We start from the raw sequence: 25952 nt of genomic DNA on the forward strand, positions 1-25952 counted from the left end.
TAAGCGAGCAGAAGGAGATAAAAAGAAAGTGAAGTGAGCAACAGGATGAGATAGAGGAGAAAGACGTGGGAAAGGAGAAGTGTCTTCATTTGGCGAGCTGGAAGAGGAGGAGGAGGAGGAGAGAAGGCATTTGTCTTCAGCGCCACGCTCAGCATTTAAACAACGGGTCGGAGGATAAGGCCTCGTTTTAACTATGCTGCACGTTGCGCGACCGACCGATCGTGTCGGCGGCCGTGTGTGCGCCGGCGTCCCCGCAGTATAGCATTTTATTGAAGCTCTTTTTTGAAAGATCATTAAGATGCATAGTTTATTAATATTCAGATCAAACCATTAATATTCACCGGGTGTTTTGGCTCTCCTTGTGTCGTCAGCTCACCTGGGACTGGGGAGTGCAGGTGGGGGGATAGTGGGAAGAATGGGGAGGGGCGGGGCCAAAGAAAGAGTTTAGGGGGCAAATGAAGGAGGAGAGAGGTGAGCGACAAAGTGGCAACAATGGAGATGATTTGGAAAGTGGGGGGGAAGCAGGAGGTACAGTGGAGGTCCTGCGAGAGGTTTGGGGATGGGGGGGCAGTGGTTTTTGTGATCTGGCTGTGCAGGGGTGGCGGGGGGGGGGGGGGGGCACCAGTGGGACTGCAGGGGTGAGTCGGGTGAGTTTTTTTTTTTTTTTAAAGGATGCAGGGAAGCAGATGAGCTTTTGTTGTGGAATAATTGGACCAATGGGAGGATAGACATAAACACACACACACGCGCGGACGCACAAAGTACAACAAATCATATAGTACGCACACGCACGCACGCACTCGTTCGTATATGCGCTCATTTGCATTGCTGTTTGGGAATAAATCTGCAAATGTAGAGTCCAAAGTTAAAGTAATATTGCATATTAGACGGTGACACGCATGTTAATTGTTTTATCTGGACACACGTAGATCGTTGAATGCATGCAACACACACACACACACACACGTGGAATATTTAAGGACATTCACAATTGTACTTATTCTTTTATTAATATCGAATTAATTTAATCAGACTGATTTCCTTTGTGATTTTTCCCAGTGAGGAAAGGTAATGAAAAACAAGTTTTATTATAGAGGTGCTGTTTTGTTGTTGGAAATAATCATAATGATAATGGGTGTAAGAGGATGAAAATATTTTGAATTCATTTTCTCATTTTCAGGGTTGGACCTGCATCACTTATCAAATGTTGCCATCAAAACAAGCAATTATAAGCAAATCATTAATAGATTAAATTAGTCATTCATCAGTTGGGCTCCTGTTTGTATTTGACCATTTTTATTTCAAACCTATCTTCAATATGTAGCGCTGACTTTTATTTACAAGTTAAATGAAATTGTATTCATGTATTTCCAACAGTCTCTAATTTTCATTTCACAGTCTTGGATATGAACTCCTCTGATTGGTTGAGCTGACATTGGCTCGGCGTGTTCACACGTTAGAGGAGGACGAATGTCGGACGTGATGAGAAATTAATTTTAAAAAAACATCCCCACTGAAGGCCTCGATCTGAAATTCCGCTCCTGCCACTGTTTACCTTAACATTTCATAAACATTAGAATTGAAAGAAACGCATTTGAGCGTTGCCCCAAAAAATTTTGATTAGCATAATTGCTTCCACGTGATATTTAAATGTAAATTATTACTAATCACTTCTTGAAAACCTGTACAAATCCCTCTCATATGGTTTAGGTGATGAATCCTCGCATCTCCTTACCACCAATATCCATATAGACACACACACACGCATGGACAGACACACACACGTGTGCAGAGATACACGTGCACAAAAGCAGGCAGCAAATTAAAGTGGTAATTACTTCTAAGCTAGGAAGGTGAAGGATTGTATGGCAGGGAGCAATGGGTCACTTCTGAATAGAGAATAACGGGGCAGGCAGACAGTGTGAAACGCAGATATGCATCTCAATGAAATATGGAGGAGCGTATTCAACAGACAGCAAAATGGCTCTTTAATGGCCACGCGCCCTCAAAGAATTGTCTGATACATTTAGAATATTATCTCCTCTTACGGCATCATTAAAAGAACCTTTTGTACTCGCTGCCATGGTGTGCGTCCGCAGTCAGGATCCAACAATGTTATTCTAAATAAGAATACTATCAAGGTGACTACAATGGAATTCGTTCTCTTGTTTCTTTCTTGCTAAAGTGAGAAAAAAATAGATTTTAGTATTAGCGCATCACTGATGTGATGATGGTTTCAAAAGACTAACATGTCTGTCATTGTCTTCCCCCAAAAAACGGATCTGCTAGGACACACCATGATGACCACCGCAAATTCTCCATCTTAATGCTAAGACACAATACAAAACACCACACGGGAGCTAACAAAACTAGCATTGATGTTACTACAGATATTGGAACATAAATGGTGATGCAACACAGGTAGACAGACAAAATAAATGTGACTGGTTTTATTACACTGCCCCCTAGTGGCCGAGGCGTGCATATCAGTATTAGCCATGTAATGGAAAAATCTCATAATAACTCAAAGTATCAGTTTTTTAATGAGAATGATTACATGAAAATATTCAATTAAACAAAAAAATGAATTGGGAATCATTTCCTGCAGTGTGAATTTAGCCCTGAAATGTTCCGATCTGAGTTCCCATACCTCTTCCTATCTGGTTTTGAACTCTACTTTATCTTGACATGAATTATAATCTACCTGTAATATTATTTGACAGGAATCCAAAACTGTGTGGGGAATACGGGATGTCTACTCAACCCGCAGTCCACATGTCCTTGTTCCTGACAGCGCCGGAAACTCCCACTTGCTTGTCACATCCTGCCCCCTGTTGGAGCGACGAGTGCTAGTTTGCTCAAGTTAGTGACCCCCCCAACACCCCCCCCCCCCCCCCCCCCCCCCACCTCCACACACACACACTTTTCTCCCTCGATTAGAAAGACACATATTCCCTGCAAGTCTGCGTCAAGGACAAATGGGGAAGACTTGGAGGACAAACATGCTCACACACTCTCTGTGAGTGTCTGTGTACTTCGAATGCAGACAGAACGAGACGGCGGCGGCGGCGGCGCGCACGCACACACATCGCGACAATCCTGAAAGGCTTTTGCGCCTTCTGTGAGAAAAGCAACACGTTGTCAGTCTGTTTCATTGCCTGCGTGTGTGTATGCGTGCATGCGTGTGCGTTCAGAGGGGCTCACTGGGGCTGGTTGACGACCTCATTCAGCCCCCCCCCTCCTGCCTGCGCCGGGCCGCGGCTGACAAGTCCCACAATGAGGCGGGAGGGAGGTTGTCGTACAAAACCCTCTGAATGCGTCTTCATTTGCCTGAACTTTTCACACGTCTTTTCCCTTTTGTCGCCGGCCGGCCCGCCCGCCACCGTGCAGCCGGACCACTCAGGCCAGTTTCCGCTGCAGGCCAATCAAAGCAGCACTTTTCTTCTCATGCCCCCCCCATCTTCCCACAATGCCCCCCCCCCCTCCCACACACCTTCTTTTTTGGGGGGGCTTGACATAATCTGAAATGGTACTTAAGTGAATTTATGTCTACCTCTGTGCTTTGACTTGTGTGCTATTTGCTCCTTTATGCCGCCGCTTTTTCCAGCCGCAGAGACGGGAGGAAGAGATTTGAAACTCAGACCACGGACGAGACAGCCTATCAGTATTCAGCGGAGAAAGTGAGTGATGGAGGGAGAGAGGGAGAGACAGGGAGAGAGGGAGGAGAGGAAGACGGGGCGGGGGTGATGTATCAATATTCTGAGTAGCGTTTGAGGGCAAGGGGAACGAACAGAGGAGAGGTGGAAGGCGGGTGGGAGGGGTGGGAGGGAGGGAGGGGGGGTATTTTGGTATAGAGAGTATACTTGAGTGAGTCTGAGTGTGATTATTTGTTCACGTAGACATACGTGTGTGCAGCGCACCTTCAAACGTATACGGGGCTGTTTACGCACACAGTCTGGCGTCAATACACATCCATTTTGAGTTGCTGGTAGAGCGAGTCGTCATACTCAAGGTTCCAGGATTAGACGTTTGCTTCGCCGCCATTTTAATCACCGATTATGATGGAAGTGGCGAAACATGATTTGTTTCTCTTTCTGGTTTGTCGCTGAATTTTGCCCCCCCGGTGGCTTTGAGGGGAGAGGTCGGGTAAATCCTCGACTGGTCGCCTGTCAATCGCGGGTATAGACAAACAAGCGTTCACATTCCACGTCTTGGCGCAAATACCAGCGGATTGTGATTTTTTTTTTTTTCTCTCAGCACGAGGCTGGCCAAAATTTCTTCCACGCCTCCCACTGAATTATGTAAATGACAGTAATGAAGATTCAGTTTGAACGCGGACGAAGACAGTTTCATTGGTCCACTGTGATTTGTTCTGGGATTTTATTGGTTAGGCTATGTGTGATGCAAAATCTATTGACGGCATGATGCTTGGTAGCAAAAAAAAAATGATTGCGTCATGATTCAAAACAGTAGGAAAACAGTAGGAAGTCCTAGTCCAGAAATTAGTGTTTTTTGTTTTCTTTTAATCGTCTCACTGGGCAGCACAGCGACAGGAGGGCACACGAGGGTTGGGTGGGGGTGAGGGGGTCTCCAAGGGGCCACTTCATGGCACAGATGCGCTTCCGCCATGTCGAGAGACGAGTGCGTGACCGGAATACCACATTTAAAGGCAATGAAAGAAGCCGCTTTGATTGGCAATGATTAAACTCAGCTGCAAGCACTCCCACAACGGCGCAGCCCTCCCTCTCCCAAACCTATCAGCCTGAACCATCTTGCAAAATGATTACTGAAATTTGTGGAAATTTACATGACACAAAACTTTTGCCAGTTCGCCCGTGTTTATAAGTAAATACTTAAATCCGGTGAATATTATTATTTGGAGTTTTCATTAATCATACCACGAGTGTAGCCAAACATTTCTTTAAGTGTCAAGATAACGCTCAAGACAAATCGCCCTCATGAAGCATCAGAGTCATTAAGGTTGACGCTTCATGCTTCATCTTTCACATGGAAACAACAATGTTGATAAAGTGACGGAAGCATAGGTGCCACAATGTAAAATGATGTCGCCCTTACTTATGCTATTTTCTGCATAATGTGTCAAATCTTATGATTTGATCGCTATATATAAAAGCCACAAAAGTGCTGCAGTCGGCGTACCGGCTGATGTTTCGAGAAGTATCACTTGTGTTTACGCTGTTGTCACTAAGGAGAAGTACTTGGCACTCGCTACCTATGAGCGCTATGAAAAATCCTGCTAATCCTCAAGCGTACCTAATGTAATGTCCTGTTCTTGTTACACAGAACATTCCAGGTTCTATTTTTTTTTTTATTTGCTATCCTATCAATCCCATTTTATTTTATTTTATTTAATAGCCAGCGTTATTTCTGTATTTACTGTTCGGCTTTTAATGTTTCCTTCCTCTACGTCAGTGTTTTCCTTATGGAAAGGTCACCGACAGTCCTCATTTAACCTTAATTAATCAATGAAGTTAAAGCAACGATATGTTTCTGGGTGTGGTTGTAGTGGTGTAGAACCTCACTCCGTCATGCTGACAGCTCTTTCATATTTTATTTAGCTTTGCGATGGGGCCAAAATATTAGAAACAGCTCTCATTATGATGAATTGGACTTGGTCACCTCAGCAAATTGTGATATGAAACAAGACTTATCCTCATTGCGTGTGAGTCCGGGACTATTTATGAAGATTCCATTTATTTAAAAATGAATTGAAAAATAAATTAAAGTCTAAATTGAATAAAGAGCTTAAGAAACAAATGAGAAGTCATTGAAATTCATCAACAGAAGTCCAAATAATGTCTTTCACTGTGCTGAAATGAATTTATGCTCTCCTGCAGGTGTACCTAATGTTGTGGCCGCTGATGGCCCAACGGGACGGGACGGGACGTTTCTCTTTTTTGGATGTGACGGAATCTCCCCACTTGTTTGAGTGGTCCACTCCTCCGTCGCCCTTCCTCTCCCTCATTCTTTCGCTCCGGCTGCTCATCAGCATTTGAAAGGCAACTTTGACAGCGAGAAAGAAAAAGTGTGGAGGGAGGGAGGGAGCGAGCGAGCGAGGTAGCTGGCTGGCTTGCTTGCTTGGTTGCTCGGTTGGTTGGGGTGCGGGGTGGGGGGGGGGGGTGAGGGAGGTGGGGATAAACGAAAAAGCACGAGGCAGGCGGAGAGCGAGAGAGCGCCAGGAAGAGACTGAGGCGAGGGGGCTGAACAAGCATGCCTTTTATATGTACTAGTCACTGAGACACCCAGAGAGGGAGAGGGAGCAGCTGAAGGCAGAGACAACTGGTGTGTGCACAGCTTTCCCTGGAGGAAATGGAAAGAAAGGAGCTTCGGCGAGGAGAGAGGGAAGGAGGGTAGCGCGCCGGCTCGATAGAGAGACACAGACCAGGAGAGAGAGAGGAGAGAGAGAGGGAGAGCGGGAGAGGGGCTGCAAGAGATTCTCACACTGGCTGTGTCCTAATCCGAGTCCATCTCCTGGAGGCAGCGGAGCAGAGTGTTAGTGAAGTGAGTCTAAGAGGCGAGGAGAGGTACATCAGCTAGCTCATACACACACACACACACATGCACACACTTGGAGTCCACAATCTGTCCGGCTTTGCTTCTGTGAAAGTGAAAGACTGAGGCGCAAGGGGTTGTCAGACGCTGCCCTGGTCCCGAACCCATCGGACTCCACCAACACACGCACGTACTTAACACATACGCACAAACGGTGATTGTTTACTGTGTTTAGGATCGAGGTGGTGGGGCGGGGCGGGGTGGGGGGCAGAGCTGGGGGCACCGGACAAGAGGACGAGACAAAGTGGATCCGATCACAAGCAGCACATCCAAAGCTGGAAATGCCCGTCAGGTGAGTACTTCATGCAAATCGAAATACACACACACACACATGCTTGTTTTGTACACACGCACACTTTCTATTGGCTGTCTGTGTGCAACTTTTATCAAGCAGTGTAAATCTCTGTGATTTTCCTCGCTACAACTTTTACTTTAAGAGAGTGATTCTCAATGTGTGACTTGTTTGATTTGATTTAAAAAAAAAAAAAAAAATCCAAATGCCCTTGAAGTGGTTACTCCCGCACACATTCCACTTAGATTTCTTTCGCCTTCTCACTATTTGCTTTGGAGATCAAGTTCTGTGTGAAGGTTGACCTTGATCATAATGCTTGGCCACTTCCAGTGTGTGTGCGTGCGCGTGCGTGTGCGTGCCAGGCAATGTGTCCGTGTGTCCACCTGCAGAGGCAGAATTGGTCACAGTTTAGTGGCTCAGTAACATGGCGAGCCTTCGGGCACTCTGCAGCAGGTGGTCCGACTTGGCACAATGACTGTGACAAAGACACAAAGTAAACAGCGACTTTGTTGTCACTTGGCCGCTCCCACGGCGTTTGGCTCTTTGCTGTCATTGAGGTGGGAACTGATTTTGCCGTTTGTGTGCGCACGTCGCTCTTAAGAATTGCTATGCGAGGAGCCCCGTTGTGCTTTTCTTTCATGTTTGCGTGCAACTTTTTCCCCTGGAAGTGCCAAGAAGCTTTTCTGTTTCCTAGCCGGTTTACACATTACGCTGGCGAATTGATTCTCAGCCCTACATCCTGGATTTAGTGTGAATCTAACATTGTCAAGAGGTCTTCATCCTACCACGATGTCATTCATGGAAAGTGTGCTGTGCCAGACACACCTGCCCGCCTTGAAGAAATATGCCCAAAATCAAAAAAAAAAAGTTGGCCTGAGCAATTTACATCTTCAAAAAATGAGAGGAATATTTCTCGTTTCACTTTCACGTTGCAGTCGCTTGGCGCCGGGAGCGCCAATAAAAATGGGATTGCGCCCCTGACTAGAAACAGACCCGCGTCATCACATTTCGTGCATGGGCCCACTGAGCCCTTGAGCCTTTCCATCCGCTTCAGCCCTGACATGTGCAAGTGTATATATATATGTGTGTGTCTATCTATCTATATTATATATAATATTTATATATATTTATATATAATATTTTATATATATATTTTTTTAGATATATTTATATATATATATACACACACATATATATATATATATACATATATATATATATACATATATATATGCCTGTCCCGTGACCCACCTTTAGGCCTTTTTTATTAGGCCCGGCTTCTTCCTCAAGATTCCATCTAAGGCGCCAAAAGGCGAGCGACCCTGCCCCGCATGGCTTGAACGGTAGACGAGCAGAAGAAAATTTCAACGCGTTTTAAAGGCGGCATCGGGAGGAGTTTCATTTTGCCCGCATCAGCACCTCTGTGTGTGTTTTTCCTGTTTGATGATCACGCTGTGCGCGAGCTTTGCATCCTCTTTGCCACCATTATGGTGAAAAACCTCTTTTGAGCATAACTAATCACAACGCTGCGTGAGTTCTTGGGAATAAGCAACGAGAGGAATAAGTGTAGTTCTTATTTTATTGGACTTGCGGAGGGAGCCCTGGAAATCCACCACAATCCAGTGTCTGATGTGAAATTCCAGTTGTTGTCATTTTTAATATTTTTGTTCTGATTAAAACGGAATGTCCTCGCTTTCAAGGTCAAGCCGTACTGGTAACATTTAAAGAACATTTTGATAAGTGGTTGGAAAAAGTTATTACTAATAGTACGGCATGACATTGATACCGTATCTCCTCAATTCATGGAGACGATTGGACTTTTGAACTACATTGCTAACCAAAACAGCAGCACCTAATCATGTTTACGGCATCCGAGGTGAATTCAAGTGTGTTCCCTGGATGCATGATAGATAATCTTTCATCTTGTGGAGATGGTGCCTTTAACGGCTTGATGGTTCCACAACGTTGTGTGTGTGTGCGTGCGTCGATGTTTATGTTCCAAGGAGCTCCACGCCTGATTGCTTCCATCTAGTTTGTCTGGCTTCTTACCATTTCTCCATAATCAATTCCAGGTTCGATTGTCTACTTTTCCCCTTTGCCATCAGCGGCACGCTTCTGTGGAACCTTCACAAAAACAAAGCTTAATTATTTCTTTAAAAAAAACTTGGTGTGGAGTGTCAAGTGTTGGGCACACTTCCACAGCCTTGCCGTGACCTGTGACCTTGTGACTCCAGAATTTGAGTAATCTAGGAATGTTTGTAAAACAGTTTAAAATGTTATTCTGTGCAAGGTCGTGATGCGTGTGTCTTAAACTAATGCCCGACACCTTCTAAATCAAGTCCTCTGACTCTGATTGGTTGTTTTTCCTCAGGCGAGGTGGTTTTCCCACTTATCAATTCAGTTAAGTCATATTGACTTTATTTGATTTTAAATCTAAGAATGATGAAGACGCACACCTCTTAATGTTCCTCTCTCTTCGCGCTCACACACTCTCCGGTGCTCGGTGTCGGCCTGACAGACAGACAGCGCACGCAAACTTTGTGCATGTGTGCTCACGTGTGTGTGTGTGTGTGTGTGTGTGGTGCTTGACGAGCATTGACAGACAGTGTGTGTGTGCGTCTGTGACAGAGAGTGTCAGCGCGGTGTCAGGGAGATGTGTTTAGTGTCACACTCGGCTGACCTGATCTCCGCTCGGACTGTCCACTCGGGCCCCGCGGCGGCTCCTTACATAACCCCCGCTGTCATTCACACGCCGGCCTGGAGGGATCCACCAACCCATGCACACACACACACACACTAATACACACACTTTGTCACATGTGCATATCTAAATTTCCTATCTGTCCATTTCTTCACTTGTTGTGTCTATGATGTTGTAAAGTGAAACAACTTTAGCCAGCGACGATATCCGGCATTCTCCAGACTGAGCGTTGACCTTTGCACCTAGCTAATTGATACATCCATGTTAGCGCATGTGTGTGTGTATAAGATTGTGACCCTGTGTGTTGCGCTATGGCCTGTGGATATTTAGAGGTCAGAGCTGATGTGGTCCTTGCCTGCGGGAGTAGATTTAGCTTCTGCAGCCTTATAGAGAGCTTCAGCGAGACATATATGTACGTATAGGTGCATATACTATGTCTATATATTTACTTGCTTTAGTGAGCTGAATCACAAAGGTACATTTTACTTAAGGAGGTGGAGAAATGTTTTGGGGAAAAAAAACCAAAAAGTACTATTCAGGTAACCCCAGTGAGGTTGTACACCAGGTTGTTTTTTAATTTCTTAATTGTGTGGCCAATAGTAGCAGCGTATGGAAAAGTATGAGGTGATGATCAAAAAAATTATATTGTGAAATTATTTTTTGAGTAACAATGCAGTCATGTCGTTAAACGCACATTTAGAATTACTTAGTCGAATTTATGACATCATTATTATTTTCAAGTCTTTTAAATTGCTTCATAGATGCAGGCGTACCTAATGTAGTGTCCATGAAGTGTCCGCAATGAAACTTGTACGCTGAACTTTGCAGTAAATCCAATGTTAAGCCCTTTGCAGAGATTAAACTGATGTGTGTTCTTCTAATTGGACCAGTCTTCTTTAACATCCACTTCCGCTACCACAGGACTCATTAATACAACTTTTAATTGTTTTTACCGATTGGCTTTTTTAATTCTCTGACAAATCTGCTTGATCCCGCGTGTCTGCTTTTAGTCAGAAGAGAAACAATCTTGGATGATTTTCTTTTTTTTTCTTCCTTTTAAGGGGAGTCTTCTGTCATGTATGAGATGACATTAGGCTACAAAGCCCTGAAGTATAACAGCTCGCATAATCACAGCAAGCTCTTCTTATGTCGAAGTCACTCTGACCTGATCCAGTAGCTGTCAAGGAGGGAGGGGAAAAAAAAAGTCTTTATATTGCCTTTACAAAAATAATAACACTCTATTCTGATTGACACTTTCATAAAGATATTAATATGCTTATTGTTGTGGTTGTCAAAGCGCATTGCGCCATTTTGAAAGGACTCTGGAATGTTTTGGTTACCTTAAGAGAAAGGCAAAATGTGCTATCAGGTGTACCTAATGAAGTCTGCTTTTCGTGACTTAAAAGCCAGCCTCACCAAAGCTCCTTGTAATAAAAGCCAAGGAGGAGAACTGTATTGATCACCCAATGGTGAACATCAGTGGCACCCCCCTTCTTCTTCTTCTTCTTGTCCCCCCCCTCCCCATCACTATCTTCATTCCTCCATCATTTCTCTCTGATTTGCCTCACTCCACCCCCTTCTCCTCGCGCTTCTAATCATTTATTTATCAGCCATGTCTTTATTCAATTTTCCGCCAGTTTTCGGGACATCGCGACTCGTAAGGAGCTACGTATCGTTCCTGTACCTCAGTACCTCTGTCAAGCCACCTGAGGGTGGGCAGGGTCACTCCGGTCCAATCTAACCGTGTATTGATTCCATTAGATAATTAATGATCCAGGCAAGGGGCCGAGGGAGGAGCAAAGAGCGCGGGGGTACGAGGAAGGGGTGGGGGGGGGATTGGCCAAGGGGCTGGAGAAAGTGGGGCCCTTGAGAGTTGGAGAGAACCTTGGATTGGGAATGATCCCCTAGTCGTCAAGGTCAGCAGCAGCATACGGAGGTGGAATGCCGAGCGAGTGCGAATATGGAATATTAAGAGATCGGGATGCGGTTTTAGGGCGGCGGGGTGTTGAGGAAAGCGCGGGTGGAGGGTGGGGGGGGGTCTGTCATGTCCAGCAGCTGTCGATTGATCAGCGGCCGTAAAAAAAAAAAAAAATAACCTACGTTAGAAACTCTTTTGACTTCCAAATCCTGAGGTCCAAGCAGGGCCGTAATGCATGATAAGTAGTTTTTAGCCCTCCAACCAGAATACCAAACTTCATCTCCCCCGACGCTGCAGACACTCAATTATAACTACTCAACAACATGAAAGCAGAGCTGCAAAAACCAGCAACATCAAATATTCCGTCCGTGTGATTTCCAAGCGTGTTTTTGCTCCATCTTCCGTGATATTGGACATTGACTGTTTGCTTAAAATATTATCCTTCGGAATATCTTGCATATGGCTTTCTTATTTCGACTTTGGTTTTACCTTCAACGTTGCATAATTATTCAACGCGGAGTGAACTTGTGTCTATTATAGAATGACTGAATAGATGCCTTGTGAACTTTTATTTGGGAAGATATTTTCAGAATAAAACACAGTTTGCTGTGTAAACAGAGATGTCAAATCCGGGTCCAGGTTGTCGAAATCCAGCCACGGTTTGGCTTTCGCCACAGATGCTTCGAATCAAGCGAGCAAGTAGGTAAACAAGCTCCCCGGAGTTTGCTTGTTCACCTGTCGGCTCGCTTGATGACAAGCACCTGTGGCGAAAACTAAACCGTGGCTGGGTTTCGAGATTCTGGATCTGGATTTGACCCCCTTGAAAGTAGCCTGTTTGGGGTCTTTCAACCATTTAGCCATTGGAAGAACACACAAAGTCCACACGAGACAGCTGGAACCAAGATTCAAACATTAGAACTGTTATGGACTTAAATGTCGCACAGTTTGTGCGGCCGCTCGCTCTGGGGCACAATTGAATTGTGCCCAAGAGCTTTATGGAAAAAGAAATATGGATGGCAAGATTAGGAATGAGAAAATACGCCTCCGGACTAAGAGATGGCAAGAGTGAGAAGTCAGGTGGTTGTCTTCAAAAGAAAATAGAGCTGTGTGGATTACCAAATTAATTTTATTCATCCATATCAGTGCCACCAGATTTGGTGCCGACGCTCGGGACAAACCAATGTTTTAGAAATATTTTGATTGTACGGACTGAAATTTTCCCCGTCTCGACTGGTAAATAATCACAATCCACAGTTGACATAAAGAAAGAGACAATTGATTGTCCTTTCTCGCTGCTCTTCACCTTTTCCTGCTGGGAGCGAGCACATTGTCAGTCTCGGCCAGGCTCTGTTCAAGGCCCCGGGGGTTGAGGAGATGAGGCATAAAACAACCATGTCTCCACCTCGGGGAGCCGCTGGCGTGGCGGCGAAGGGCTATTGTCAGTCTGCGTGCCGTTTGACTCAAATGTGTTCATTTGCCTGATGCCGCCGACTCCCCGCGGGGCGGGCCGGCCCGGGGAGAGGAGGGGCGCGCTAACGAACCTCTGACAGCTGGAGGCCCTAATTAAAACGTCCCTGCAGAAAATAAACAAGAGCCTGAGCCAAAGCCAGCAGCCAGCGAAATGCACGAAAGCTCGCCGCAATGCCCTCGCCTCTCCGGCTGCCGCCGCTGTGCCAGACTCTATAGGGTCACACGCACGCACGTACGCGTGGCGCTTATGAATATGGAGCAGCCCCGGCGACACATTCAAAACACCTGCGGTCGCACTTGATACAGGTTGATCTCGACAGCTGTGGGCGAAAAAAAAAAGGCAGATTCTACCTAAGACCGTTTGGCCAGGCCCCCCCCCTCCCCTTCTTAAATATTTCCTTTACGGGATAACACGGGCGCACGGCAGATCGGAGCGCTCTCCAGGCGACGCCGCTGACATTCATCCCGCTCTGCTGTTCCGTAGGATTAGCAGTCAAAGTGGCCGGCTCCATTTGGGTGAGTGCATTAATGGGCCGCCCGAACCGCCACAAGGTTATGAGGCTGATTGAATAATTACCTGTGGAGGCCCCCCGTCCATTACGCCGATGCGACCGCCCGGATAAAATCGGGGAGATGGGAGAGATTGGACGGGACAGAAAGATGGAGCGAGAGATTAGATAAGCAGAGATAAGGTCAATTAGGAGATAAACAAGGGTGAGATTTAATGGTAAAACTCTGCACTTGCTTTTTCGCTCTGATCTCCCTCTTACTGTACTTGATGCGGGTTTATCCCGGTGAGATGGGGAAGGTGACAAAGGTGAATGTTGTTCGACAGGGAGGCGCTTCCCCGCCGTTTGACCCTGTCCACCCTCCGGCATACAGGACGCTCAATGAGAAATAGTCCAATAATCGTGGCGACCAACTAGCATGAAAAGCCTTCAAAGTTAGTCGGGACATCATGTAAGGGTCCTCAGAGAGAACTTTTCCTTTCCAGATAAGCTTGACCTCTGCTGTAAGTGAAGACAACTGGCACAGCGTTAGTAACACATCGAAGGGAGGATGTTGGGGTTTGGATCGTGTCAAGATGTGTGGTGGATTGTATTCCCATGCTGGGTGTGTCAAGCGAAACTGAGACCCTTTGATTACCAACCGCCCATCCGCGACTACCAATGCCAGAATTGATTTTGTCGAACCAATTGCGGGCAAAAGAATGGCAGGAAGTGGTTGACTACTGTTTACCTGAGCTAAAACACTGACATAGCCCTGATCTGACCTGTGTAAATGTCTGTCTGTTTGTCCATCCTTCTGTCCGTTTGTCCATCCATACATCCCTCCCTCCATCCCTCCCTCCATCCCTCCATCCCTCCCTCCATGCCTCCATCCATCCATCCATCCATCCATCCATCCATCCATCCATCCATCCATCCATCCATCCATCCATCCAGACCCATCCATCCAGACCCATCCATCCATCCATCCATCCATCCATCCATCCATCCATCCATCCATCCATCCATCCATCCATCCATCCATCCATCCATCCATCCATCCATCCATCCATCCATCCATCCATCCATCCATCCATCCATCTTCGATAGTGCTTGTCTTCATCAGGGTCGCAGGTGAGCCGCATCCTCTCCCATCTGGCCTTTGCGCGCGAGGCGGGGCAAAGCCCGGCCGGGCTGGCCGTCAGCCAATTGTATATCAGATTCCGCTCCATTGTCTCCGATATTGCTCTTTTACCATTGAGTCCTTGCCAACCAATCAGCGTGGAAGAGTCTAGCTCCACCCTTTAGGTACTCTACCTACAATATGTGGTGGGTACCACAACAATAGGCTGTGCAAAAGTCTACAAGGGTAGAGGGTTTGATTTAATTTTTCATAACCACTATCATCCAATGTTTGGTCGAAATGAGCTTTAGCTTTCAGCTCAATGTAATGTTGTGACTGTAAAGCTACTATGCATGCGCGTTGAATCTATGTATGGATCGAAATGATCTGAGGAGACACGGGGATGTCAAACGAGCATTTGGACGTTTGCCAATGTCCCAACGTCCCTGTTCAACAACCAATCCATTTGACTCTGCTGTATTTGAACGTAGTCCAAGAGGTTGTCATGCATATATTTCAGCCTCGGTAGCTCCAGCGACTGTCAAGCTCGCATAGCGGCTCTTACTGTATTGAGCTAATCCAGCTCGGCCACATTCTGTGTGGAGTGAGGAGGAGAGAGGGCATCTCAGGCCCAAGGGCATGACATCGCCGCGCTCGGGGCCACGTGAGCCCTTTAAATGTCAACACAGCACTGGGGGATGGAGATGGGATGGAGGAGGTGTGCCGCTGATGGGCAGAAGGTGGGAGAAAATGCTTTTCATCTTTGACCATGTTGGAGGGAGGGACATGTTTGATTGTGGCTCAGTCTTAGCTCTTTTTATGGTGATTTTACATTGCTGAATACTGACGTTGATTGCTTTCTGTAATTTGTGTTTTCAGATTAAAAAAATGCTCAAATTAAAACAAATTATTTAAAAAAACGTTAAGCATTCATTCTACCTTCTCTATGGGAGAGAAAATTCCCAGAAAAATATACAAATCTGATTAGCATGGCACCAACCAAAGGGTTGGAGCATTATTTTGGGGGGGAGACCAATGCCCCCGTGGCCCCCCTCTAGCTCCGCCAGTGTGTTGACATTTCCAAGAAAGCTCAGCGATATTCTCATGCTATTTTCAGTTGGTTGTTAATTAAAAACAGACTACATGAGGAATGACAATTTTTGGAAAATTATTAGATTGACCAAATATGGTCATGCAAGATTTCAGCCCAACAATTATTTTATTATATATATATTATCATATCTATTAATGGTATGTTTTTTCATCATCTATCTCAAAATACCTTAAAAAATGACTCATCACTTTTCCCTTCCCTTTTTCGGGACATCCAGGTCCGTGTCTGTCAGCTCGCCCGCCAATCAAAGCCTTCGTTAAGAGTGGCGTGGGCGCCCCATTGGAAGAAGGATGGCCACCATGCCGTTTGTCAGTGAGGGGAAGTGTGTGAGCGTGGAGTGGGATTTCCTGCAAGGACTTCTGGCCAAGCCTCCTACCCTGCCCTGGTGAGACAACACACACACACGCACGCGTACACCGGATGATACCATTTAAGCCTTGGCGCATGTCTATGAATTCATCTGCGCAAGGTGAAATGCACTCATTGACACACGCAAAATAAACAGTATCGATGCAACACAATCCAGGAAAGACGAGCGAGCGCTTTCAAAATCCAACCTCCGTTGTTTCTCAGCTGTCAATCGCGCCCGTGCCGCCAATCTCCACCCATTTGGTGGGAGATTAAGTAAATTTGGCTGGAATTATTAATGGGCAGTCAGTTACGGGCGGATATAAAAACTAAGCAGAATCAATGTGTGTGTATTGATTGTTCTCTGTGGCTGGGGTCACAGCTGTATAATAATGAGATGTTACAGGGGGTTGACACACACGTGCACACACACACACAATTTGTACATGTTAGACAATAGCTTGGAGAAAGGCAACCGCTGTCACTTTATTGCGGTACAAACAAACACAATGTTCCGAACGTGCACGCTCACCACTCGAGAATCAACACGAGCGAGGGACCAAAGCTCCCCACGCACACTTTCCCCCTCTGGTGCACAGCGGCGACACAAATTGTGAAGTGGCGGTGACAACATAATTCCAGCGCTCAGGCCCCATTGAGGAGAGTCAATACCCAATCAGAGAGACAGGCTACCTGAGCCCGGCCCCTCCAACACCCCCCTCGCCCTTTCTGTCACTGCGCCCCTCCTTCTCCTATTGATCCCTCAATCAAGGCCCCGGCTCACAAGCCCGGGACCAGATGAGAGCGAGGCAGAGTGGGAGGGAAAGCGAGGGATATATGCGTGTGTGCGTGTGTGTGTGCGTGCGCACCTATGGATTTGGAAGCAAATGGCATTATTAGGACTGCGCTGTGGTCGACAGAAGAAGGGAGTTTGCCTGTAATTACCAAGCCAATCTGCTGGAGATGGGTCACAATACAGATTGTTTCACTTCAATTGCAGCAGGGCCATTACCATTCCATGTATTTACGAGATGAGCTTTCGGATTGACGCCGAGGCACGTCTCGTTTATCCCGAGCGCCGCTCCATCAACAGGTGGTCAGCACGTGTTTTCATCTGGAAAGCCGAGCACCGACTTCTTTTTGGGGGGGGGGGGAGATTTGGGTCCGATTCGATGAACCTTACTTTGAAGTCCCCAATGACTTAGCTGTACTGTTTTCATCACCATTTTATCTCTTGTCAATTATACATAAGTAAAAAATATATATTTTTTTTTAAACAAATGGCATAGCCGGTTTAGCATTTTTCATACAAAATCAACAAACTGCAGTTCATTTATTTAAAAAATGAATCCTTAGTTGAATTATTGAATCAAAAACTTTTCCACATCAATGTGACGTATAACCTGAACTACTCAATTGACTGAAGAAAAAAAACAAAAAATATTAACTTACTTAACTAGGACAAACAATGGGTTTCCACTGCCTTCATAAATTACTTGATGAGTTACAATGTGATTAGTTACGTCTAAACATAACCACATCCTCAGCTAGAAGAGGGTGTGCACAATTTTGCAAACACTGTTTTTTGCAAAAGTTACAATGGTGGAAGAAGTTGTGAAATGATTTCATTTGGTGTCATTTTTAACAGGGGTGTAGGTATCCTCTATATCACCGATCATCATCTGATCTATATCTTCTATATCTATCTCTTCCATTTTCCTACCTGTGTAGTCTGCAAAACCTGCGCAAAGAGAAGTCGCGCAATGCGGCCCGGTCGAGACGCGGGAAGGAGAACTTCGAGTTCTTCGAGCTGGCCAAGATGCTGCCCTTGCCCGGCGCCATCACCAGCCAGCTGGACAAGGCCTCGGTCATCCGGCTGACCATCAGCTACCTGCACATGCGCTCCTTCGCCAGTCAGGGGGACCCGCCCTGGAGCCCCCTGCTGGAGGGAGACAGCAACTGCAGCAAAGGTGAGCGACAGTTGTTTTTTCCGGTTATAGCTTCTTCTTGGTCGCATTTCACTGTGTTGCCAATGTTGTAAACGATGACTGTGACAAAGTTTTTGCTCTGCCCCCAAACACAAAAGAATTTTATTGAGGCCGTGATCATTTTCAGCTGTCTTTTAGCCTCCAACATTAACAGTGTTTTGCATTGGAGCAGACACACACACACACACACACACTTGCTCATTCACAAGCCTGCAAAACACGTACGTGCATATGCATTTTAATCACGCAGACTTTCCATAGGCGTCCTTCTATCCTCCTGTCTGCACAGCACACAAAGAAAGGGGAAACTATTGGCGCATTTTGTAATTACAGGAATTAACTGTATAACAAGGACAGTGTAATTACACAGCCTGTCTAATTGCTAGTATTACTGAGGGGAAACCACGCAGATACAATACAATTAGAGGTGCGTGTTTTGGTGCGTGTCTGTGTGTGTGATTAGGCTTTTTTTTTTGGGTCTAATTTGGGGGGAAAAAAACGGCGGCAAAAAATGAAAAGGAAAATGTAATGCTAATTGCATGCATGTTTGTTGCTGTGTGTGTGTGTGCGTGATCCTACCACAATAAGAGCATTGTGTGTTCCAGATAAGACATAATGGTTTTAATAGTGTAATAAGTTTGGTCGGGTATGGATGCTTGTGTCAATACAATGGCTGTGTTAAAGGGGCTCTTGAGGCTCAAAGGATTGATCGGCCAGTCCGGGAAAGGACACTTTGAGGAAAGACTTACCTTTGTGCCCGCGTTGCATTTATTTGCACTTTCTGCACAGTCCAAAGCAAACTATTCACAATCTTGACTTTGTATGTTCAAGAAGAACTTTTTTCTTTTTATTAAATTAGAGTCATGGCCATTAGCGTAAATGTTTTCATGACCAGGCGTTGAGTAGACATGATAAAGAATCTTTGTTGTTGTTGTTATTCAAGCTGAAGCTATCATGACTTTGTGGAAAAATTACACTTAAAATGAAATGGCAGGTAGGCTTATTAAAAATGTGTTGTTTTGGTTACTTGTTGTCTTGTTAAAGGTCATCAGTGTATTCAAATGGTAAATGTTAGAATCCTGTCATTGTTTTGCCCGGGGAAAAAAAACAGGACCTGAGTTCGTGTCATGTTATGCAAAATACGATATTAGTTAATTAATATAATAATAATTGATATTAATAACTAATTGCTTTCAAATAGAGTTGACCAGGCTTCATGTTGAAAATGTGTTTGTTCAAATTCCAATGACAGCTCATCAAACTAAAATTTCACTTAAATTTAAAATCATAAAACTTTTCCTGTTTCATTGCATTAACATTTGAAATCATTTGAGTGAAAATTGTTGAAATATTAAGGTGGGGGAGATTATTATATTGCATTTTAAAAGCAACTTACCCAACACTGCAAACTTCTTTTGAATTTGGAAAATGTTTTCCAAATTCAAATCCTAAATCCTCGTGAGAAACAGGCTAGCTAGGATGATGCCAAAATGTCTTTTTTTGTGTGTGTGTGGTTTGGGCCTTTAGATTATAGGTAGCAGGTGGCCACGCTAGTAAATACAATTAAACGTTTGTTTGTGTTAAGTCAGTGTGCAGACAAGGGGGCGGGGCAACTTTAGAACATTAGCCAATCAAAGGTGGCACGCTAATCGGAGATGGCAACATGAAAGCGCACGCAATTAGTCAATATTGAAGCAATCTTGGCTTGAGCTGCACGGCGGCATACCTTTGAAAATGACGATCAGGAATAGTGAAGATGGAAATACAACTGAATAAGTCACACTGGTAGTCGGCAATGCTAATTTGGACATCAGGTTGAACATGTCTACCCACAATGCATTGGCCAAGTTTTAAGTGTGATGCATGACTTCAATTCCGTAAGCGGAATTTGGCCGGAGGAGGCGTGAATGGAGGAGAAGAACGATGGGAAGGAACAAATGGAGAAAAGAGGATGAAGAAAGGTGCCAAGAGGGAGAGTGGTCAGGGAGGGTGGTCACATTCCTCCACAGTCCCCCCCCCCCCCCTCGTTCAAAGGTTTTAGGATGGGCGAGATGCAGGAAGGAAGGAAGGAAGGAAGGGAGGAAGGAAGGAAGGAACGAGTCTGGAGGAAGAGAGGGGAGGGGCCGCTGTGGCTTTTGTCTGCTTCCCACGTTTCAAAGCCAGTCTTGAAAAATGAATAGACAGAGCAAAATCAATTGCATGACCTTCACAGAGGGAGAGAGGGAGCGAGATTGAGAGAGCGGGGCATGTGGTGAGGGGGAGCAAGGAAGGAAGGAAGGAAGGAAGGAAGGAAGGCGTTCATTCTGATTCCGTCTTTATTCGTCCATTCCCTGGCAACAGTTGTCTTCAACATATGCCAAGCGCACTCGCGCATTTTAAGGAGATGATTCCAAGACCTTCTGGAAATAGAATGTTCACTTTTATTTGTGATTATTCCTGCAAATGGTAATGATAGCTTTTGTACTGAAAGCAACAACAGCAGAAAGGGATCCATTTCGATTTTTGAATGGACGATAGGAAAGAGAAGAAATGGTGTCTTCTGACTAAAATTCACCTAAGCTCATCTCATTCTAGTCACAAAATGTGTTCCTTTCTGTTGACATGCTGCTGATCTTTAGTCTACATGTTGACACTGATGGATTCCTCTATTTTATAGCATGGGTCTATGGAGAGCTCATTTGCATAATATTGTCTAACACGCGTTTGAAGCCTGATGTTGGTGTTTTATCATTTTCCTCTGACTATTATTGCATGTGGCAATATTTTCTAGAGGGATTTTTGCAGTCGAAAAACAACTCAACTAGAAAATAATGACGAGTATGTCCTTAATTGGCCGTGTTTTTTTTTTTTTTAATCCCAGCACAGTTTGGGTAAAATGTGTCAAACCTATATGGATGCTTATTGACTTGAATATTAACTTACTCTAAACTATTCATCGACAACTAAACGATTATCGATTAGTTATCGATTAATCATTGAACCTCGACTTGGTTTTGAAGGGGAAATATGATTAAACAACAAATTGCGCAACAATGAATCTATCTGTAAAACCAAAATTCAAATGTGTGGAAAAAAATCATTTCTGCGCAGACACTTAATGGGGCGGGAATCTGTCCTCATATCCAAATGAAAAGGTCTCCACCGCTCATAGAGCAGTCATGTTTTGCCGCATGATTGCCGGCTCTCATCGCAAACGTGGCGCCCGCCACTGGGCGCTTAACAGGTGCGAGCTTGGGAGCCCCCTCCCATCGTTTACAAGGTATCCAACAATGACAAGTGGGCTCCGGCCTCAAGTGTTTTACTGTCTCTGTTAGTGAGGTCAAACACACCTCTCGCCCGCCGCGCGCCGCTGACATTGACTTTCACTCTGCTCGCGCTCGCTCCCTCCCTCCCTCCCTCCCTTGCTTGTCGTTGCCGTCGTCAACCCCCCCCCTCCCCTTTGCATCTGCCACCCCTCTAATTCACGCCGTTAAAAGCAGCCAGGGCTTTTAAGGCAAGTTAATTGCACTCAAATTATGTTCGACCGCGAAAAGAGTGAGGGAATGACGGCGCGGAGACAGAGGGATGGAGGGAGAAGATAATTGCGCCGGGGGGGGGGAGGCGGCAATTAGGGTCACTCTTTCTTTATCTGCAAGCGTCGAGCTGATGAAACATCACAATCGGATGCGAGTAAACAACTTGGCGGGCGATCCGACTCGTGTCCAGCGCTGAACTTGGGCGATAATGACAGATGAGGAGACGGAGGAAGGCGCGGTGACTGTTATCTGGTTCCCATGGCAACGGGTTAAAAAGGTTGACCCTGTGGGGGAGGTGCCCGCCGACGTGCCTGCTCACGTGCGCGTGTGCGCGCGTGCCATTAGTCATGAACTTAACTGGGACTAAATTATGTATTAGACAGACGTATAATGAAAATCATTAAAATGAAATTTCTGTCTTTTCTCCCCGCCGAGCGCCGGGGAGACCCGGAGAATTGACCTGCGAGTCAGACCATAATTAACGTGCGCGATGGCGCCCTGTCCCGCTGTTTCTTATTCCCACAATGAAATTAAGCCTCGCAGCGGAGTCCCAGACGGCCGTTCAAACACGAGTGCGATGGAGAGCGACGAGCAAAGATCACACGAGCTCACACGTCGTCGATTCAAATCTTAGCCTGTCGGGAAACTTAACCGTACTGTGATGAATCGTTTGGCGCTTGGCCAAACACTACTGAATTTGAGCTCAATTTCATTTAAAAAAATAAATAAAAATGAAAACCTCAGTCGTCACTTGGATGACTTAGTAGGTAACGTTGGAGCTGTTTCACCCAATTTGGGTTCATTTTGTTCACTGTAAGAGTGTAAAAGTCTTGCGGTTAGAATTTTCAGTATGCTGTTAAATAATTTAGAGTGATGGTCTCGATGGTAGCCTTAATTTAAGGTACTCGTGGAGGCTCTTGACACCCGTATCGATTCTGCGGCCATTTTACGATCGACAACTAAAACATGTCTGATAGATGCCCATTAAGATGAAGTATATGTACGGAAATATAAAAAGATAACTTTGCAAGCAAAAATGCTATATTGGGAAATAGAAGTCTTTGTTTTGGAATTTTTATTATATATGTAATGTTTTTAGACACATCAAAAGTGGTGGTATCGGTGCTTGGTATCAGTATCGGCAACTACTAAAGTCTTGAGTCGTTCAGAAAAAAAAATAGCCGGAATATTTGTACTTGTATTTATTTTGTTTACTTCATGAAAATTGCTCGTCGCATTCCATCAATGAAGAATTTTTTTCCGCAGTCGAAAGAAGACATTTCATTCATTGAGCAAGTTCCTATTAAATTTGTCGACGGTCCGCTCATCATCAAACTCATTGACTCAACTACCCACACGTAAACTAGAAGTTCACACACAACTGCGCCACAGAAGGACCTTTGTTCTCCGAGTCAGATACCGACTCTACTGTGGGAGCCTCTCTTCACATGTGCGCATTATTGTGCACGCACACAAACGCACACACACACAAACACACAGCATGTCCAGTGTTTTGGTTTCCTGGCCGCCCTATTGTACCCTGGCGGTCTTTAATAAATGGCCCTCTGTGTATTTGTGAGTGTGAGTTTAAACTCATCCATCAGACCCCCACCACCTCCGCTCAAGTCCACCCCACCACTTCCCTCCCTCCCCAGCCTCATGTCACTTCAAGCGTTTCCTCCGCCATGTTGACACGAGTCAGCACTACTGATCACCCGCCATCACCTTCACTCCTCTTGGGATCTGACGCATGAGACACACACATACACACACATATGCTATGTGTGACCTTTTAGATTGCTGTGATATGATGGGTGCTACTCACACACACATATAGAGTGAGACCCCCCCCCCCCGCCCTTCCCTTCCCTTCCGGGCACTGACTGGCTAGGCTGTAGGGTCCCAGCACCAGACCCTCTTTCATAGCCCTGAATGGACTTGCCTTATTTATATTCACACAGTCACACAGGGGGGACCCCAATCTCACAATGCCACTGTGGCTTTGTCCGGCAACTCTGTATTTGTGTGTGTGTGCGTTTTAGGATGCCGTATGTTCTGTGCATGAGAAATCATTGCCGCGTGTATTCCTGAGGTGTGTGTGCGCGTCTATAACTCTAATGGAATGCCTCCCTCTTCTATTCACTGAACTCACATCACAGGCAGGCAGCTGGCCAATATATAAATATGCGTGTGTGTGTGTGCGCGCGAGCGAGCGTGCGTGCGTGCGTGTGTGTTCCGCTCCCCCGCCCCCTCGTGTTCAGTTGTAACCCAGAGCAGCGCTTTCATTTTCCTGTCATAACGTGTATTGATTTCCTTCAGCCTTGCAGTGACACACATACCCACACACACATATATACGCACACAGATAATTCCAAAAGTCATGCACACACTCAAATGCTCACGCACACACTCAGGGAAGATTTTCCAAAAGCGGCCCTGTTGAAGTGTGATTAGTTCCCTCATACGGTCTCCACGCACTTGCAGGTGGACGATCCACTCCCCCCCTCCCCTCCCCTCCCCTCCCCTCCCCTCCCCTCCCCACTCAGCCACCCCCAACATAAAACAGTAAATACGACTGATTGGTGAATTAATCTTGCACGTCACAGAGGACCCCTCGCGCCCCGCGTCGCGTCGCCTTGGAAGAAAGTGATCACTACTCTCGCCTTGCTTAGTGTTTTCTCATTTTCCTCGCCTCAGCCTTGCTGCGTTTCTCATACCTATCTTCAACCTGCACCCCCCCAGATCCCTCCCCCCCTCCACCCCTTATACTCAATGTATAAACCCCCCCGCAAGCGCCTGCCTAACCACCTCCAACTCTATTTGTATTGTAATTGCCTCGGTAAACAGCACCACTTTGGCAGCGAGCAGCTCTGATAGCTTGTGTTTGGGATGCATTAAGAGTGCCCAAGCAGACACTGCGAGTGAGCGTGTGTGTGTGCGTGCGCGTGTGTTTGAAAGATTGATTGGCGCGCATCCCGATGTGCTCTTCAAAATGTTCTCTTTTGTTTCATTATTTACAAATGTTTTTGTTCTTCTGTTTTTCAACGCGAGTGTTTTGTTCTGCGGTGGCTTGAATGCGAGTTGATTTTTTTTTTGGCTCACTTTTAAATGCAAGCAAAAATTTGAAATGTGAGCCCTGTATTGTGGCAGTTCAAGTTTGAGGTCAAAGGAAAACCTGAAGCAACAATTAGCTACACGTCGTGTATTTAAAACAACCACGTAGCTTTTGCCATATTTAAGTCATGTTAGCTTGATGCTAACAATCGATGCCAAACAGCAGACTTAGGCGAACCAATAATACACAAACGGTGGAGCAACACAGAATCACAATAGCGATGTGTCGCCCTGCGGTAGAAATCGGATGGATGGATCGTTATTTTATTTTTCCATAAGATAGAAGTCGATTGGCTTTAATTGGATTTTCAGAAGTATGCATGGAGCCTTCAAATAATATTAAAACAGAATATCAAATGATCAATATGCTCTGTCAACGTCGAGCTTCTTTCCATTCTTGCTTTTACCTTTACTCATAGAAAAAAAGCACAAACCAGACTTATCGTGAACTAATTTCCTTGGAAAGTTTTTTTGAAATGCTATCTATTCCTTCAATATGGTAATTAACTATGAGAAAATGTGCTGAGTCTTCAGGGATGCTTGACGCCACTCACACATGACTGATATTCCGCCCAACCTGCTCTCCCATGAATTTTCTCGAGTGATGTACTTGTCGGTAATTAAAACTATTCATTTGACTTTTATGGAAATAATGTGCCCTAACAATCCTCGACAGCGTGTTCAATTTCAAAGTTCCGAATAGTTGTGCGTCGTCGTCACATTGGATGATTGCTTATATAGAAAATCAATTTGAATGTGTCGCTACTAACTTTCCAGCTTGGATTTCGGTTTGCCTTCATGATGTCTTGTGTGTCCCTTTTTTTTTTTTTCTTCTCCAGTGAGACGGTCTTCCCATTCTCTGGCCACTGACATCTTTGAACAACACCTCGGGGCACATCTCCTGCAGGTAACTGCCGCAACACTCGCATTTTCCTTTGCAACACTAGACATGATGGATAAATGATGTTTTACTTCCTATAGCTCAAGGTTTCTTCTCAATGGACACGTTTGAGTTTTAAAATGAACACTAGGGCCAGGTGATTCATGGATGAGTTTAAAATGTTTGGTAGAAGTTCATACTGTCTTTAATTTGGTAAATCATTTAAAGAAACTTTCTTTTAGTATGATAGAGTGAGTGAGTAGCTGAAACATGTAAAGCAGGTCAACAATTTAAAAAAAAAAATAGGTTTAAAATGTGAATATGGAATATGTCAAATGTAAAATAGATCGTTTTATACAACCTTGAGACCGGTGGACGATTCAGGGAAATGCAAGTTGGATGTTTTTTGTTTTTTCAATCCTGCCTTT

At 45.2% G+C, this 25952-nt stretch overlaps 1 protein-coding gene across 5 annotated transcripts in view; it reads left to right on the top strand.

Moving 5' to 3' along the window:
* Positions 1-25952, top strand: part of npas1 (neuronal PAS domain protein 1) — a 60143-nt gene that overhangs the window by 20500 nt on the left and 13691 nt on the right. For 4 of the 5 annotated variants that reach the window (XM_088381411.1, XM_088381407.1, XM_088381406.1 and 1 more), the window contains 6 exons: positions 2724-2862; positions 3608-3680; positions 5859-6865; positions 15897-16064; positions 17759-17997; positions 25484-25551. In XM_088381411.1, coding sequence (XP_088237537.1) covers positions 15970-16064; positions 17759-17997; positions 25484-25551 — 402 coding nt within the window. In that variant the 5' untranslated portion in view covers positions 2724-2862; positions 3608-3680; positions 5859-6865; positions 15897-15969. The remainder of the gene's footprint in view (positions 1-2723; positions 2863-3607; positions 3681-5858; positions 6866-15896; positions 16065-17758; positions 17998-25483; positions 25552-25952) is intronic. The other variant, XM_088381408.1, reaches the window with a different exon arrangement.

The sequence above is a fragment of the Syngnathus floridae genome, chromosome 7 (assembly GCF_059516105.1).
Source record: "Syngnathus floridae isolate MCC-2025c chromosome 7, RoL_Sflo_1.0, whole genome shotgun sequence".
Lineage (NCBI taxonomy): Eukaryota > Metazoa > Chordata > Actinopteri > Syngnathiformes > Syngnathidae > Syngnathus > Syngnathus floridae.